At 38.6% G+C, this 12,263-nt stretch overlaps 1 protein-coding gene across 7 annotated transcripts in view; it reads left to right on the top strand.

Moving 5' to 3' along the window:
* Positions 1–12,263, top strand: part of CDH6 (cadherin 6) — a 103,434-nt gene that overhangs the window by 42,729 nt on the left and 48,442 nt on the right. For 3 of the 7 annotated variants that reach the window (XM_021552334.3, XM_077786125.1, XM_021552335.3), the window contains 2 exons: positions 3,465–3,569; positions 8,857–9,214. In XM_021552334.3, coding sequence (XP_021408009.1) covers positions 8,984–9,214 — 231 coding nt within the window. In that variant the 5' untranslated portion in view covers positions 3,465–3,569; positions 8,857–8,983. Of the gene's footprint in view, positions 1–1,747; positions 1,767–3,464; positions 3,570–8,856; positions 9,215–12,263 lie in introns of those variants that run through there. The other 4 variants (XM_021552333.3, XM_021552337.3, XM_077786130.1 and 1 more) reach the window with 2 other exon arrangements.

Here is a 12,263-nt window from a genome sequence, read left to right as displayed (position 1 = left end):
GTTAGAGTATCTGGGTTTCTTCTGAAGGGAATAAATCAGGATTTTATCAATTAATATCATATTTCACAACAATATACACTCTGCTCAAAACACCCCTGTCAAAGAATTTTCTTTTACTTGTGTCTGTTATTGAACTGCCTAATTGCTGCTGTCAAAAATAGTCAGTCTTTGATGAGAAGATATGCCTGTGCCTATTGAAAAAGACACCGTACCGCCTCCTTTCTTTTATTCCTGGCTATGTGTGTGGCAGTATAGCCTCTGCCTTCATTATCACACTACAATACTTCAGGGAGAACTCCAATGCCACTAAAGCATCTGCAAGCCCAGATTTTTCTCCTCTGTTTGGAGAGTATCGCTGACACTTTGGCTTTGAGTAATTGCTGATCAGTGCAGAAAGGATCTGTTTTGTTGATCTGTGGATCTGTCTTATTTATGAGAGTTTGTGGATAATTTTCCTCAGATGGAATGAGAGTAGATACCTAATAAATGGTAGCCTGAGTGTGCATGGAATAAAGCAAAACAGGGTATCTCCCCTAGAGTGAGAGAAACAGTTTTAAGGAAGAAGCTGACCAGGTTTTTCTTTAATGTATCCAAAGATTTTTAATAGCTTCCTTACCAAATATTTTTGAGTGGTGGCATCTCATACATTTATCACACTTGAGTCTTTTTTAAAATAGCTCTATTTTTTTTTTACAATGAAATCCTAAATTGCCACTGATCACTTCTAAGAACATGTCTAGGAAACTTCCAAACTCCAGTGTCATAACAGAAATACTACAACAGGTAGCTTTTTCAGTGGGAGACAAAAACTTTAAATTAGTCACTTGATGGTTACCTGTGAGTCTTTCTATTATCTGGATAGGAAGGCTAGGCTCCTTTTCGGACATCAAATTTTGATGCATAATGTAGTCTGAATTTCTTTTTGATGACATGTGTGTTTTGAAGAGCTTGCTAGTTCTGTGTTCTAACATACCTAAATAAATAAATAAAAAGGGTTAGGGAAAACCACAACCTTATAATATGATACTAGCTTTTTGCATGCCTGAGAAAAACAGTAACTTGCACAAGATGACAACACTGCAGATTTATATCAAGAACTGAATGAAGAAATAAGATTTTCCTACAGCATTTTCATGGCTTCAGGGGTGCTTTGGGTACTGCTGGAAACTCTGGCTGTAGTTCCATGCACATCTGCTACTCTCTGCCATTAAGGTATTCATCAGGAATAAAAAATATGCATATCAAATATGCATAGCAGTAGGAGCACTGCTGATTTTTTCTTCTACTAAACGTAGTTGATTGCTTGGGTGTTTTAGTCTTCTATCAAGGAACAACTTAATATAATTTACAGTATTAGTCTGTACTATCTGCTAGTCACATACCTGAAGCCTGGTTTAGATTAGAATACAGCATTAGCAGGGGGACATTGAAATGTCGTGGAGGTCTGTCCCCACATTACCTGCAAAAGGCAGAAGAAGCTGGAAGCCTTTTGCAAGACCAGCTCCTGCTCCATGTTAGTGCAACCCAGAGGTAACTCACAAAGAGGACAGGATCACCTAGGGCTGTGTCTGTCCTTCCTCTCCCATATCAATCTTTGCAGAGGTGACCAGCCTGTGATACCTACATAAAGTTGCTGCTCTTGCTTTCACACCCAGGGAACGCCAGATCTTTTTCCAGGTGCTCCAGCTACAGTGTCCATACACCCTTCAGCTCACACCAATGTCCAGCATTGTGCAGCAAAGCCACTCGTGGTGCTTAAAGCACAGGTAGGATGACTTGGACTTCCATCAGAAAGGAAGAATAATATCCTAGTGATTACAATACTGCTGTAAGCCTCAAGAATCTACTTCTAGGTTCCAGCCCTTCCACAGATATTCTTGAATGACCACAGAAATGTCACTTAATGCAGCTATATAATGAAAACAAGATTTCCTTTTCTGTGCCATTCTTCTGTCTTGTATGTTGAGACTGTTTTTGAGCAGTGGATAAAAGATACACTCCCAGTGTGGCTAACTACAGAGACTGAGAGTGGGCATCTCTGGAACAAGATGACACTAAAGATCTTTTCAAATGCCGGGTGGGGAAAAAAAATCAAAATACCTGAGAACAGACAAATACCATTGTCAGTTCACACAACAGCTATTGAATAAATTCATACAGTCATCTTTTGCCACAGCAAAAAGGAGAACTTAAGGAGATACACTTCTCACTTCCCCTCTTTTGTCAGTGTGTGTGCTTTTGTAAGGCCTGGTGCTCTCACTAGGTCCACTAGGATTAAATCATTTGTATTGTACAAAACCACCATGTTAATAGTTCCCAGTGCAGGATGGAGGTAGTAGTTATCTTAGTATTTCTACTGCATTTAGTTATTTTTATAGTTCTGCACCTTTTTCCTGCTGAGAGAACTGAATAAAAAAATGACTTTGAAAGACATTATAATCAACAGCTGCTGGCTGCAATTACATTGTGTACTTGATGTCTTCATAAAGTACCTCTAGTTTAAACCCACAAATCTTTCAGTTTGAATTCTCTCCCAGCTCTGTTCTGTTTTGTTATTTTAGTGGTGTATTTACAGGAATGATCACTAGAGTATATGGGTTTATATAACAAAGATATAAAAAAAAGTAATCGGAAGATTAAAATTTCATCAGCTATCTTTACACTTGAAAAGTGACATTTTGTTCCATTTATGACTGATATTTACAAAGGCAAGCCTTATGGACAATAAAGAAAAAAAGCATTTGGGTTTCAGTGCTGTAAAAGCTTATTCACACTTGAGAAAATTATTAGATGAAGACTTTCAGATTTAAATGGTCATAAGAGAGACATAATTGTAAAGTAAGCTCAAATTTAACAAGGGCGTTTTAAGTCCAAGTCAATTATGGACAAGTCTGCAGTGTTACAGCTTCTGAGCACATGAAACTTAGCTATTACTGAAAATATCCAGCAAGAAATTCTTTGCTATATATGAAAATGTATTCATATGATTTATTAAAATATATTAAGATGATACTGAAAAGAATTGACTATAATAATTTTGGAAGTTTCTATTTTTTGAAGTTAGCTGGAATACTTTTTTTCTCTGAGCAACTAATGTCACTTTAACCTTTCCTCCTCCATGGTAAGAAAGTAATTTTTTTGCAGATTTTCTCTAAAGACTTAATAATTTCCTTGCAGTCTGCCTCCAGGCTAGCAGAATCACATTCTTCACATTAGATAGGATGGCCCCAAGGACACCCTAGAGTCCTGGCTTCTCTGACTCATTCAATTTCTCCTAGGGACTTGGATATTGCTCCTTTGGCTTTGCAATAAGGTAAAATCCAAGCAACAGATGACCAAATCCTTACGTAGAATGCCTCATTCCGTACCCCAGACTCTCACATCTGACACAGTAAATGCAGAAGTCACTATTTAGCAATTTTTCTCCTCCCCCATTAATGTTTTCCTCACCTTTGACTCCTCAGGCATTGACAATGAGTTGTTGATATCTTCTCCTGTCGCAGACCTGACAGATTTAACACTTGCACGTGATGTTTGAGCCAGGGGAAGAGTCCTTCCAGCAAAACTATGTGAGTACAGAAAGTTCCTCTCACTGCAGGGTCTCACTGGGTGGCTAGGAAGTGACTCTCCTGCATAAGGAAACTGTGAATCCAGAGCTTGCAGTCCATGTACTGTCACTGCCAGTTGGCTCTGTGGAATTTTTGGGATTTAAGCAGGCTCAGTTGGCCTGACAGTCTTAATTGGTGCTGATTGGGTAAGCATCTAGAAAATGATGTCAGAATATTTTTAATGTGCTCCCATGTCATCTACAAAATTAAATATAAATTAGAGCTTCCAGGGTAGAACCCTTCTTTTCTTCCAAAGATGTTGCTGGTAAACATTTCATATGATGATGAAACAAGGGAGTAGTTTGTCTAGCAACAACTCTAAATTAGACCTGATTTTGGGGCAGTAAAGGTACATATACTTGTGCACTCATAGTGTAATCTGCTAGAATGAGAGAGTAGGGTCTATTCTCTGTCTTTGTGCATCTTTCTCTAAGAACTTAAGCAAACTTCATAAGGATAGAGGCAATTTGTTGTGTCACCGAAATAAATAAATAAATAAATAAACATGCCTCAAGCCCTAAAACATTTCCCATGCTGTTTCCTACATGCGATACCAAAATGAGTATTACCTTTCACCTGCTCATCCAGTTTCTGTGTGAGAACAGCAGGCCATTATCAGTTCTTCAGAACACAGTTGATGTTCAGTCCAGTGTATCAATGGACCTTAATCCAAACCTACAAAGCTTTGTATGCAGTGCTCAAACAGTGAAACTGTACCTTGATGACCAGGGAATAAAGGATCTATTAAACTGCCACTTCTGTTTGAATAAATGTTGTATCAAAAACTTTAGAGATGGCAATGGTTGTTAGCCTATTTAGAAGCTATTTAAAATCTAATTATCAGCAGCCCATAACATCCAGGTTGTATAAATTCATACAGAAACATAATTGAATGCATGGGTTCAGAAAAGACATTTTTCTAAAGTCCAGACTCTAGTACGCTTTATAAAGAATATTCCTTTGAGAGTCTGCTGATGGAGTGACTACTATGGAGTTGGACAGAAAGGAATGAGGAAAAGCTGTTTTCCTTCTCCTTGCTGATGCCTCTCATGGGAAGGCTCTTTGCTAGTCTGGTTTATTTAACAACTAGCTGGGAAGACCATTACAACCCACATATCTGAGCAGGAGCAAAGGTGGAACCTCTTTGGGGCTCCTCATGTCAGGAATCTGTACCTGATGCCTGCCACTGTGCCAGAAAAGCATCTTCAGGGCAGGGCTCCCTGATTCATAGGAGTAACTCCAATGGATGCATTTCCTTCTTGATTTATAGTTGAAATACTTGGATATTGCTCTGGAAGGATGTAAATTTTCACTGAGTTCTCTCATTAAGACATTACGTTAATGAAGTGTTGGAGAGGGTGAATAGAAAGGCTGACTATGGCTACTATCACCTGGGGGAAATAATTTTGAAATTGATATTTATAGTGATTAAGCAATTGTCTGAGGTTTAAATCTTTGAAAGAGGAATGAACATAAACTTCAGACCTGCAACTTGTCGCACTGAAGAAAGTTCTCTGGCTGCAAGTGACATTGCTTTTATCTTAACTATGACCATAGCTAAAGTTAGACTGGGATTTTTTTTTAAGCTTGGATGTTCACATTCCTCCTTTTCTAGTAAAAAGCCCAGATTTGCTGTATGTTTGAGCTGGCAGAGCTAAGCCAGTTGTCTGAGGCTGTTGTACCCTAAAATTGTTTTTCACTCTTTACAGTTGATTACACAGCAACTTCCCCAGCCACCTGACCAGCTGATGGTTGAGAGAAATGCCATGTTTAAAGTGCCTCTTTTTACCTGACTTTGTGCAACGTGAAGAAAAAAATTTCAGCCCCCATCCCCAGAACCAATCAGTTATATTTGCACATTTATACTTAAAGAAAATAAAATCTCCCCAGTGCATGACTTGTTTCCAAAATAAAGAGAGATTGCACAAGAAAAATTACTCCATTGCAGAGACCTCTCTGGAGCATGAGACACTGGGACTGGAGCACAAAATGGCATTTAAGAGCCACAAGAGCTCACTCTGCTAAAGGCTCAGCTCAGAGTGTAGTGCTCTGTCCTTTTTATTCAATCTACTAAATTTATCAATATGACCCATAAAAGAGTAATCAGCACCCATAGGGCAGAGGCACCCTGGATTCAGTTGGTACTTACCCCAGTTGCACGCTTAAGCCGGGGTCTGTAAAGCTGTGTCTCCTCTCTTGCCACTCACAGAGAAGCTGCTGGGACTTAGCTGCTCTGCTGCATCATGAAGGCTGTGCAGTCAAGAAGGACATTACAGGATCATGCCCTTATTTCAGCATTTCGGACACATCTCTGCAGGGAAGAGTAAAAGGCTGTATTTCACAGCTATGATATCATTCTTGTAAGCTATAATTCAGCATGAGCCACTATAAAACCTTTCCCATGACATCAGAGCTGTGAAATATAGCTGACTTCAACTGCAGAAAATTCCCCCACAGGAATAATTGTTTCCTGGCAATTGGTGTTTGAAGGACTGATCCTTTAAAAGGCTGGCACAAATCCCATCTAGGTAATGTTGGTCCAGGCAGCACTTCTCAGGAAATGTTATGTGCAGGAGCAGAGGTATGGAGCCTCACCACAGGATCTGGCCATAGAGGTGGTGGTATGAGCACTAGAGGAGCCTGTTAGGTGATGATTTTCACTTCCTTGTGCCTCAAAAATCCATGCAGACCTCCCTAATAGCAAAGTAGTAGGTTTGCTCATATGCTGCGCTCCCTACCTCAGACCCTGCCTCCCCAGCAAGGAAAGGCGTGCACAGTCAGAACCACTGTCTAATCTGTCTTTCCATGTCTGCCTTCCAAACACAGATCATCCTGATACATCCATCCTGATACACAGCAGCTCACCAGGTCTGCCGCTTCTTGGGGAAGTACTTAACTCACCTGGGCATGTCCCAACATCCCCCCACAGCAAGCTGGCAAGAAAATGGAAGTCAAAAAAATGTGTTAGATGCAATTTCCTCTTCCATTTCACATGAAGGAAGATGTCCACTTGAATGCAGTCCAGTGAGAGCCAGGGTAATAATCGATGTTGGCAGAGACATAAAGGACAAGAGTTTACCCAGGTCAGAAGGTACAGAAAGAGGAGAAAAGAGACTATAGACAATGAGAGGGTTAAAGCCACCTCAGCTCTCCCTATCCTGATGTCTGAATCTGCTAAATCTGCTGCCTGTGCCCTGCTCTAGCAACCTGCTCTCTAGTTTGCCACTGCTCCATCAGTTACACTGAAAGCAATTGTTGAACACATTGTAAAGCTTAGTCATGCCAGCTTTTCCTGTTTCTCCTCTGGACAGGTCTTGTTGTGAATGCAGCTCTGTTCTTGCTGTTCTATGTCCATGGTTACATGTATGTGTGAATATACCCAGGGGTCTGTGTCTCTCTCACAAACTCTCAAAGCTGTGTGTGGACACAGCTCCCATGACCTGCAGGACAGAGTTGTCTTTCCCTGGCTAATAAGAAAGATCACTACAACCCTTCCCTCTTCTCCATAAGAAATTACACTGTGTCAGAATTAATTGTAATATTTACATTCTTCCTCTTAATGGTAAAAATCTTAATCCTTCTCACACAGAAGCTACCTCTTAAGAGTATTTTACTTTTGAAACAGTAAAATAATATTGTTTGAACAGTCCTGGTCCATTACCTACTATTCATATAAAAGCTAAGTGGTATTTCTTTATAGAAAATTATTTACTGACAGGAACTCTAAGAGACTTGAGGTTATTTTATACAATTTAGTACCAAGAAAACAACAGCCAGAAGAGTAGATCACCCGAGGCATTACAGGTGCTGTAACTCCTTCGGCATAGCTCAAAGGCTAAATTCTGTCTAATGTACACCTTTAAATAGACAAAACGATATAACAGGAGAAAAAATGGTCTTTTATATAGAATATGATCTAAGTAATGTTTCATGAAACACAATGAAACAAACAAAAATTTTCTCTTCAGTTTTATATAGTCAGATTGTCATTCCACAGTTGTCATTTACAAATACTAAGAGGTGCTGTATTGAATTTTTAGCTGGTTCAGAATGATTTATTGGGTTTTTGTCAGAATACTGAAAAAAGAAGGAAAACCCACTAAACTTTTTTTCCAAAAAGCATCAGTGAGAAAGAAAATGAAAATTAATCATATTATCCTTCTCTGAAGTTATAGATCTGTTTGAACTAAAAATTCAATGAAGTGTTTACAACAAAAATATATGTTGTGGAATATTTCTATCAACTAATTCTAATTCTTCACATTGTAAAATGTTTCAAAGCTTTCATTAGGCATTTTGTGTGACTGGTAACCTGAGACACATAGTATTATTTTTTTCCTTTTGAATAGAAGCTTTCAGCTTTTTTAAAAACAGAAGAGCTGTCCACAGTACTCTGGAGTACTGCATCTGTAGCTTTTTGCATGTTGAAAATTATGTCATATTCAGAGATAGAGATCGTTTTCATAATTATTTTGTAGGTGCACCGATATTTAGTATTAATAATAGTAGGAAGCAGTAGCTAGTAAAAACACACAGGTAGTAATGAACTAGCTGTGGTTTGTTTTCTATTTTTAGAAGTTATTAGTGAAATAATTTACATGCATAACTATGTATTTAAAGATTCAAAACTCTGGCAGTAGATAATGAGAAAACCAAAGTGTCCACTTCATTTCTTGTGCAATAACAAGCAGGTCTATTATGTGTGAGGTATTGATAAATACACACATTTATTTCACTGACCTGTTAAACCAGGTTGACTCCTTTCTAAATGGAATCAAAGGCAAAACTCCTTAAATGTGAGGGGAAAATCCTGGAGTTAAGTCCAGTTTCTTCAGTCCATAACTATAGCAACAAAATGTCTCCTGGGAAGATAGGGTGCAGTTTTTCCAGCACTAATTTAATGTAATATGGTAACCTCATCAATATCCCCAATCAGAAAGTAATCAGTTACATCCCAAAGTTCAGGCAGTAAAAAGAGAAATATCTGTATTGACTTTTTCAATGAAGGGAAGCAAATGGAGATAAAGGGGACCCACAAACACCCTAAATCCAAACATCATGACTCCTTCCCCATACTCGGTACAGATTCATTGTGATAATTTGAAGGACCATTTACAACATTTTGAATCAGAAACAGCCCAGGTTTTCAACAATCATTATTACTTGTCTACTTTGTGGACTTATTGCTGCAGTGATGACAGTTAAGTACCTTTGGAAATGCTAAAATAATTGCTCTTTTTCTTTTCAGAGATCCTTTGAGACTGCAAGGACTATTTAAAGAAGGAAGACGGCATGAGATTGGATTTAGTGCAGTAAAGTAGGTTAATTTGAGGACAAGACAAAAAAAATCATTATTTAGACCTCCTTGTGTTGCCATGATGAGAACTTACCATTGCTTCATGCTGCTGTTTTGGGCTGGTCAGACCCACCAAAGTTTCTTAACTCCATTATCCAAAAGGACTAGTGGCTTTCCAGAAAAGGAAAAGGTTTTGGTGTTGTCTGGAAACAGCAGGCAAGACCTCCATCGTTCCAAGAGGAGCTGGATGTGGAATCAGTTCTTTTTATTGGAGGAATACACAGGAACTGACTACCAATATGTTGGCAAGGTAAGTTTCTTTAGTATGCATCTACATTTTGATTTTAGAAGCACTGGAAAGCCAGCAGTAACAAGTAGGGAAGAAAAATGCCTGCTACAACTTTTATTTTGTGTTCCTGTGTGCCAACTTCTGCTGAGGAATAATTCAGTGGAAAGGTTAGTGCACTTCAGCTTCAGAATGTAATTAACAAGTCTTCATTTAACCAGGAAGTCCCATGGCAAATCACTGGCAATTCTATTAAAGATTTTGCATTTTGTTTTGTGTCTGGAAATAATGCATCTTAATTATAGGCTAGAGTTTTAGCTTTAAACTGGGATATGTGTTTTCCCTCACACTTACTAATATTGCTGCAAACTATATAAAGCAGAAGAGGTTTGATCTAAGTTAGGATTCACATTTTTGGTGGGGATTGTCTCTACCCAGCAAAAGGTAAATGTTTCCCTTTTTATTACGGACTGCACACAACAATGCTACAGCCATTTTCTGATGAGGTTTCGTGGTGCCACTGAGGACTGTGATACGACCTTCACACCACCAGCAATGCTACTACAAAGCATGGTTGAAGCACACTATGCATATATACTAAGAAGCAACAGGCAGATTGAAAATTCTAGTCTCAAAGCATGCTGTCAGTTGGGAAAGGGTCAAAAAAAATTAAAAAGAAAAGTCACAGCTTAACTCTGAGAACATCCGTCTCCCTGAGCAGCAGACCCCCCATGAAGGTAACAGACTTTGTATGAGCTGTAGAGCTAATGCACCTGTGTTAAGAGCCTAAAGAGAGTATACTGCCCAAGGTGCCACAGTCTATAGGAATATATATTGCAGAATGTAGAAATTATGCTACTGATGATGACATTCAAAGCAGAAACAATACAGCTTGGTTTTCCAAACTAAAATGGGGTTGTATCTGATCTAGTTTGATCTCTCCATCCTATTAGCAAAGGCTGCAGATCACAGTGGTTTGACATTTTATCTCCCTCTGCAAGTTTCTGAGCATTCCCGTGAGAGATGGTGGCTGCTTTTCTTGCCTGCCAGTCAGCTGTCAGTCAAAGCTGGATGCAACATTCCTTTCCTGCTAAATGGCTGCAAGGCATGATTCAAATGAAGAGCTACTCAGCTGGTGTAATACTCATAGAACTCCAGCCAGGATAATCAGCATTCATGAAAGGTACCATTGAGCCCAATCTACAGGAAAAGGCCAAAGGCAGAGAGTCCTCAGAGAGGAGAAGTAGAGAAGGAAGATAAGGGGGTAAGAAAAGATACCGAAACAGAAGAGAGTAAGAGGAAAGAACTAGAAAGACTGAGATGGAGGGAACAGAAGCTTTACAAAGAGGAATCAAGATGAAAAGGAGGGGGAAATTACATTAAATGGGGGTAGAGGATAAGAGTTGGGAGAAAGTTTATCTTAAGAGAGGAAAAACAAAAAACAGAAGATGAGACAGTGAAGGAAAAAAGCCAACAGGTATGAAACATGGAGTCAAGGACAAAAAAAAAAGACAGCAAATTGAAAGACAGCATTCCTCCACACATTTTCCTGTTTCACAGTCTGCTGAGGGTAGTCAGGGTAATGGAGACCTTTTGTCCAAAGATAAAGCATATGGTACTGAGGCGATCCTACAGTGTCTCATTGTCACTGTGAATTTTGACATTAAACCTCATCAGCTCCCCATTCTTTCTGCTGCAGAATTAGAGTACAAGCTATTGACTTCAGAGGGACTGATGGGGAAGTGAATATTCCTGCAGGACAAGTTTGCTGAGAGATAGTTTAAAAATGGTCTAGTTGGACCAGAAAACCAAGACAGTTTCAATAGGAGTCAGAAAGATTAAAAAATGTACGTTATTTTTAAAAGTTGCTCTTCCACCTATTTTTACTTTATTACACTTTCTCTTATAAAGCATAGAAACAACACATAATGTATAAATGTCATTGATTTTGTGTTCCTAAGCCGTTCACATGTGGCCTTTCACACATCTTTCAAATGCCAGAACTGCTCACACTCTTTTAACTGAACAATTAGCCAAGAGGCATGAAAGAGCAGCCTTTTATTATTAAAGTTGAGGATTGGTGTGAGGGGAAATGATAGAAACATCTAAATGTCTCTAAATTGAGGTAACTAGGCAATTTAACTGAGCAATTAAACTTGATTGATGTGGGCAAATGAGGATTATGAACATTTTTATGAAGCATTTTTTTTTTCTCAGAGGACTAAATGTTAACCTTAAATATGGACTTAAAAATGGTAGGAATATAAAGATGAAATGTGAACAGCAATATCTTTTAAAATAATAGCAATATATATATATATATAAGGGAATTGTGCTTATGTCTTACTATATAAACAGGCAGACATGAATCTTCTGGGGTTTTTGTGTTTAGAAGTTAAAACTGGTGGGCATTAACATCATAACCATGATGAAATGAAAAGGTTCTATATAAGCTACAAAAAAAAATCTTTTATTCATGCTGGTTTCACTTTTGCCTCTTCATTTTTTCTAACATCTGTTTAATCCAAACATCTACTTCAAAACTTTGAGATGTAAGAAGTCTGTTGTGAAAGATTCTAAAAAATAACATTACTTGTATAAGACGCCCAAATTACAGTTGTGAAATCCTACAACTACAAAAACCAGATTTGCATCACAGTAGTTTTAGAGTGTAGGGAAAGAACAGTGAAAGGGAATGTATTCAGGTTTGGGATAATAAAAGAGAAAAGTAGTCTCTCTGAAGACAGAACTTAAGCAGTACTGAAGACAATGCTGTAGCATCATCTGAGTCACAGACCAGAGCATTGTTGCTGTCTATACCCTGTAGCCTCTTTATTCATTGAACCCAGAGCTTTCCATCCTTTAGGAGTTAATTGTCCAAGCATACATGAAACCTGGTTTTTGGTATCTGTGGGTACTGTCAGTTATTAAAAAGTACTCCCCAGTTTTGTATGCTGCAGACTTCATTGCCAACCCAAACATGCAGCTGTATCTCACTGGACGAGGACGTGCAGCTGCCAACGAGATGCTGACAGTGTAATAAACACAAGTTGATGTTTGCTGTGGAGCTGAC

The sequence above is a fragment of the Lonchura striata genome, chromosome 1 (assembly GCF_046129695.1).
Source record: "Lonchura striata isolate bLonStr1 chromosome 1, bLonStr1.mat, whole genome shotgun sequence".
Classification (NCBI taxonomy): domain Eukaryota; kingdom Metazoa; phylum Chordata; class Aves; order Passeriformes; family Estrildidae; genus Lonchura; species Lonchura striata.
This window is presented reverse-complemented; position numbering and strand designations above follow the sequence as displayed.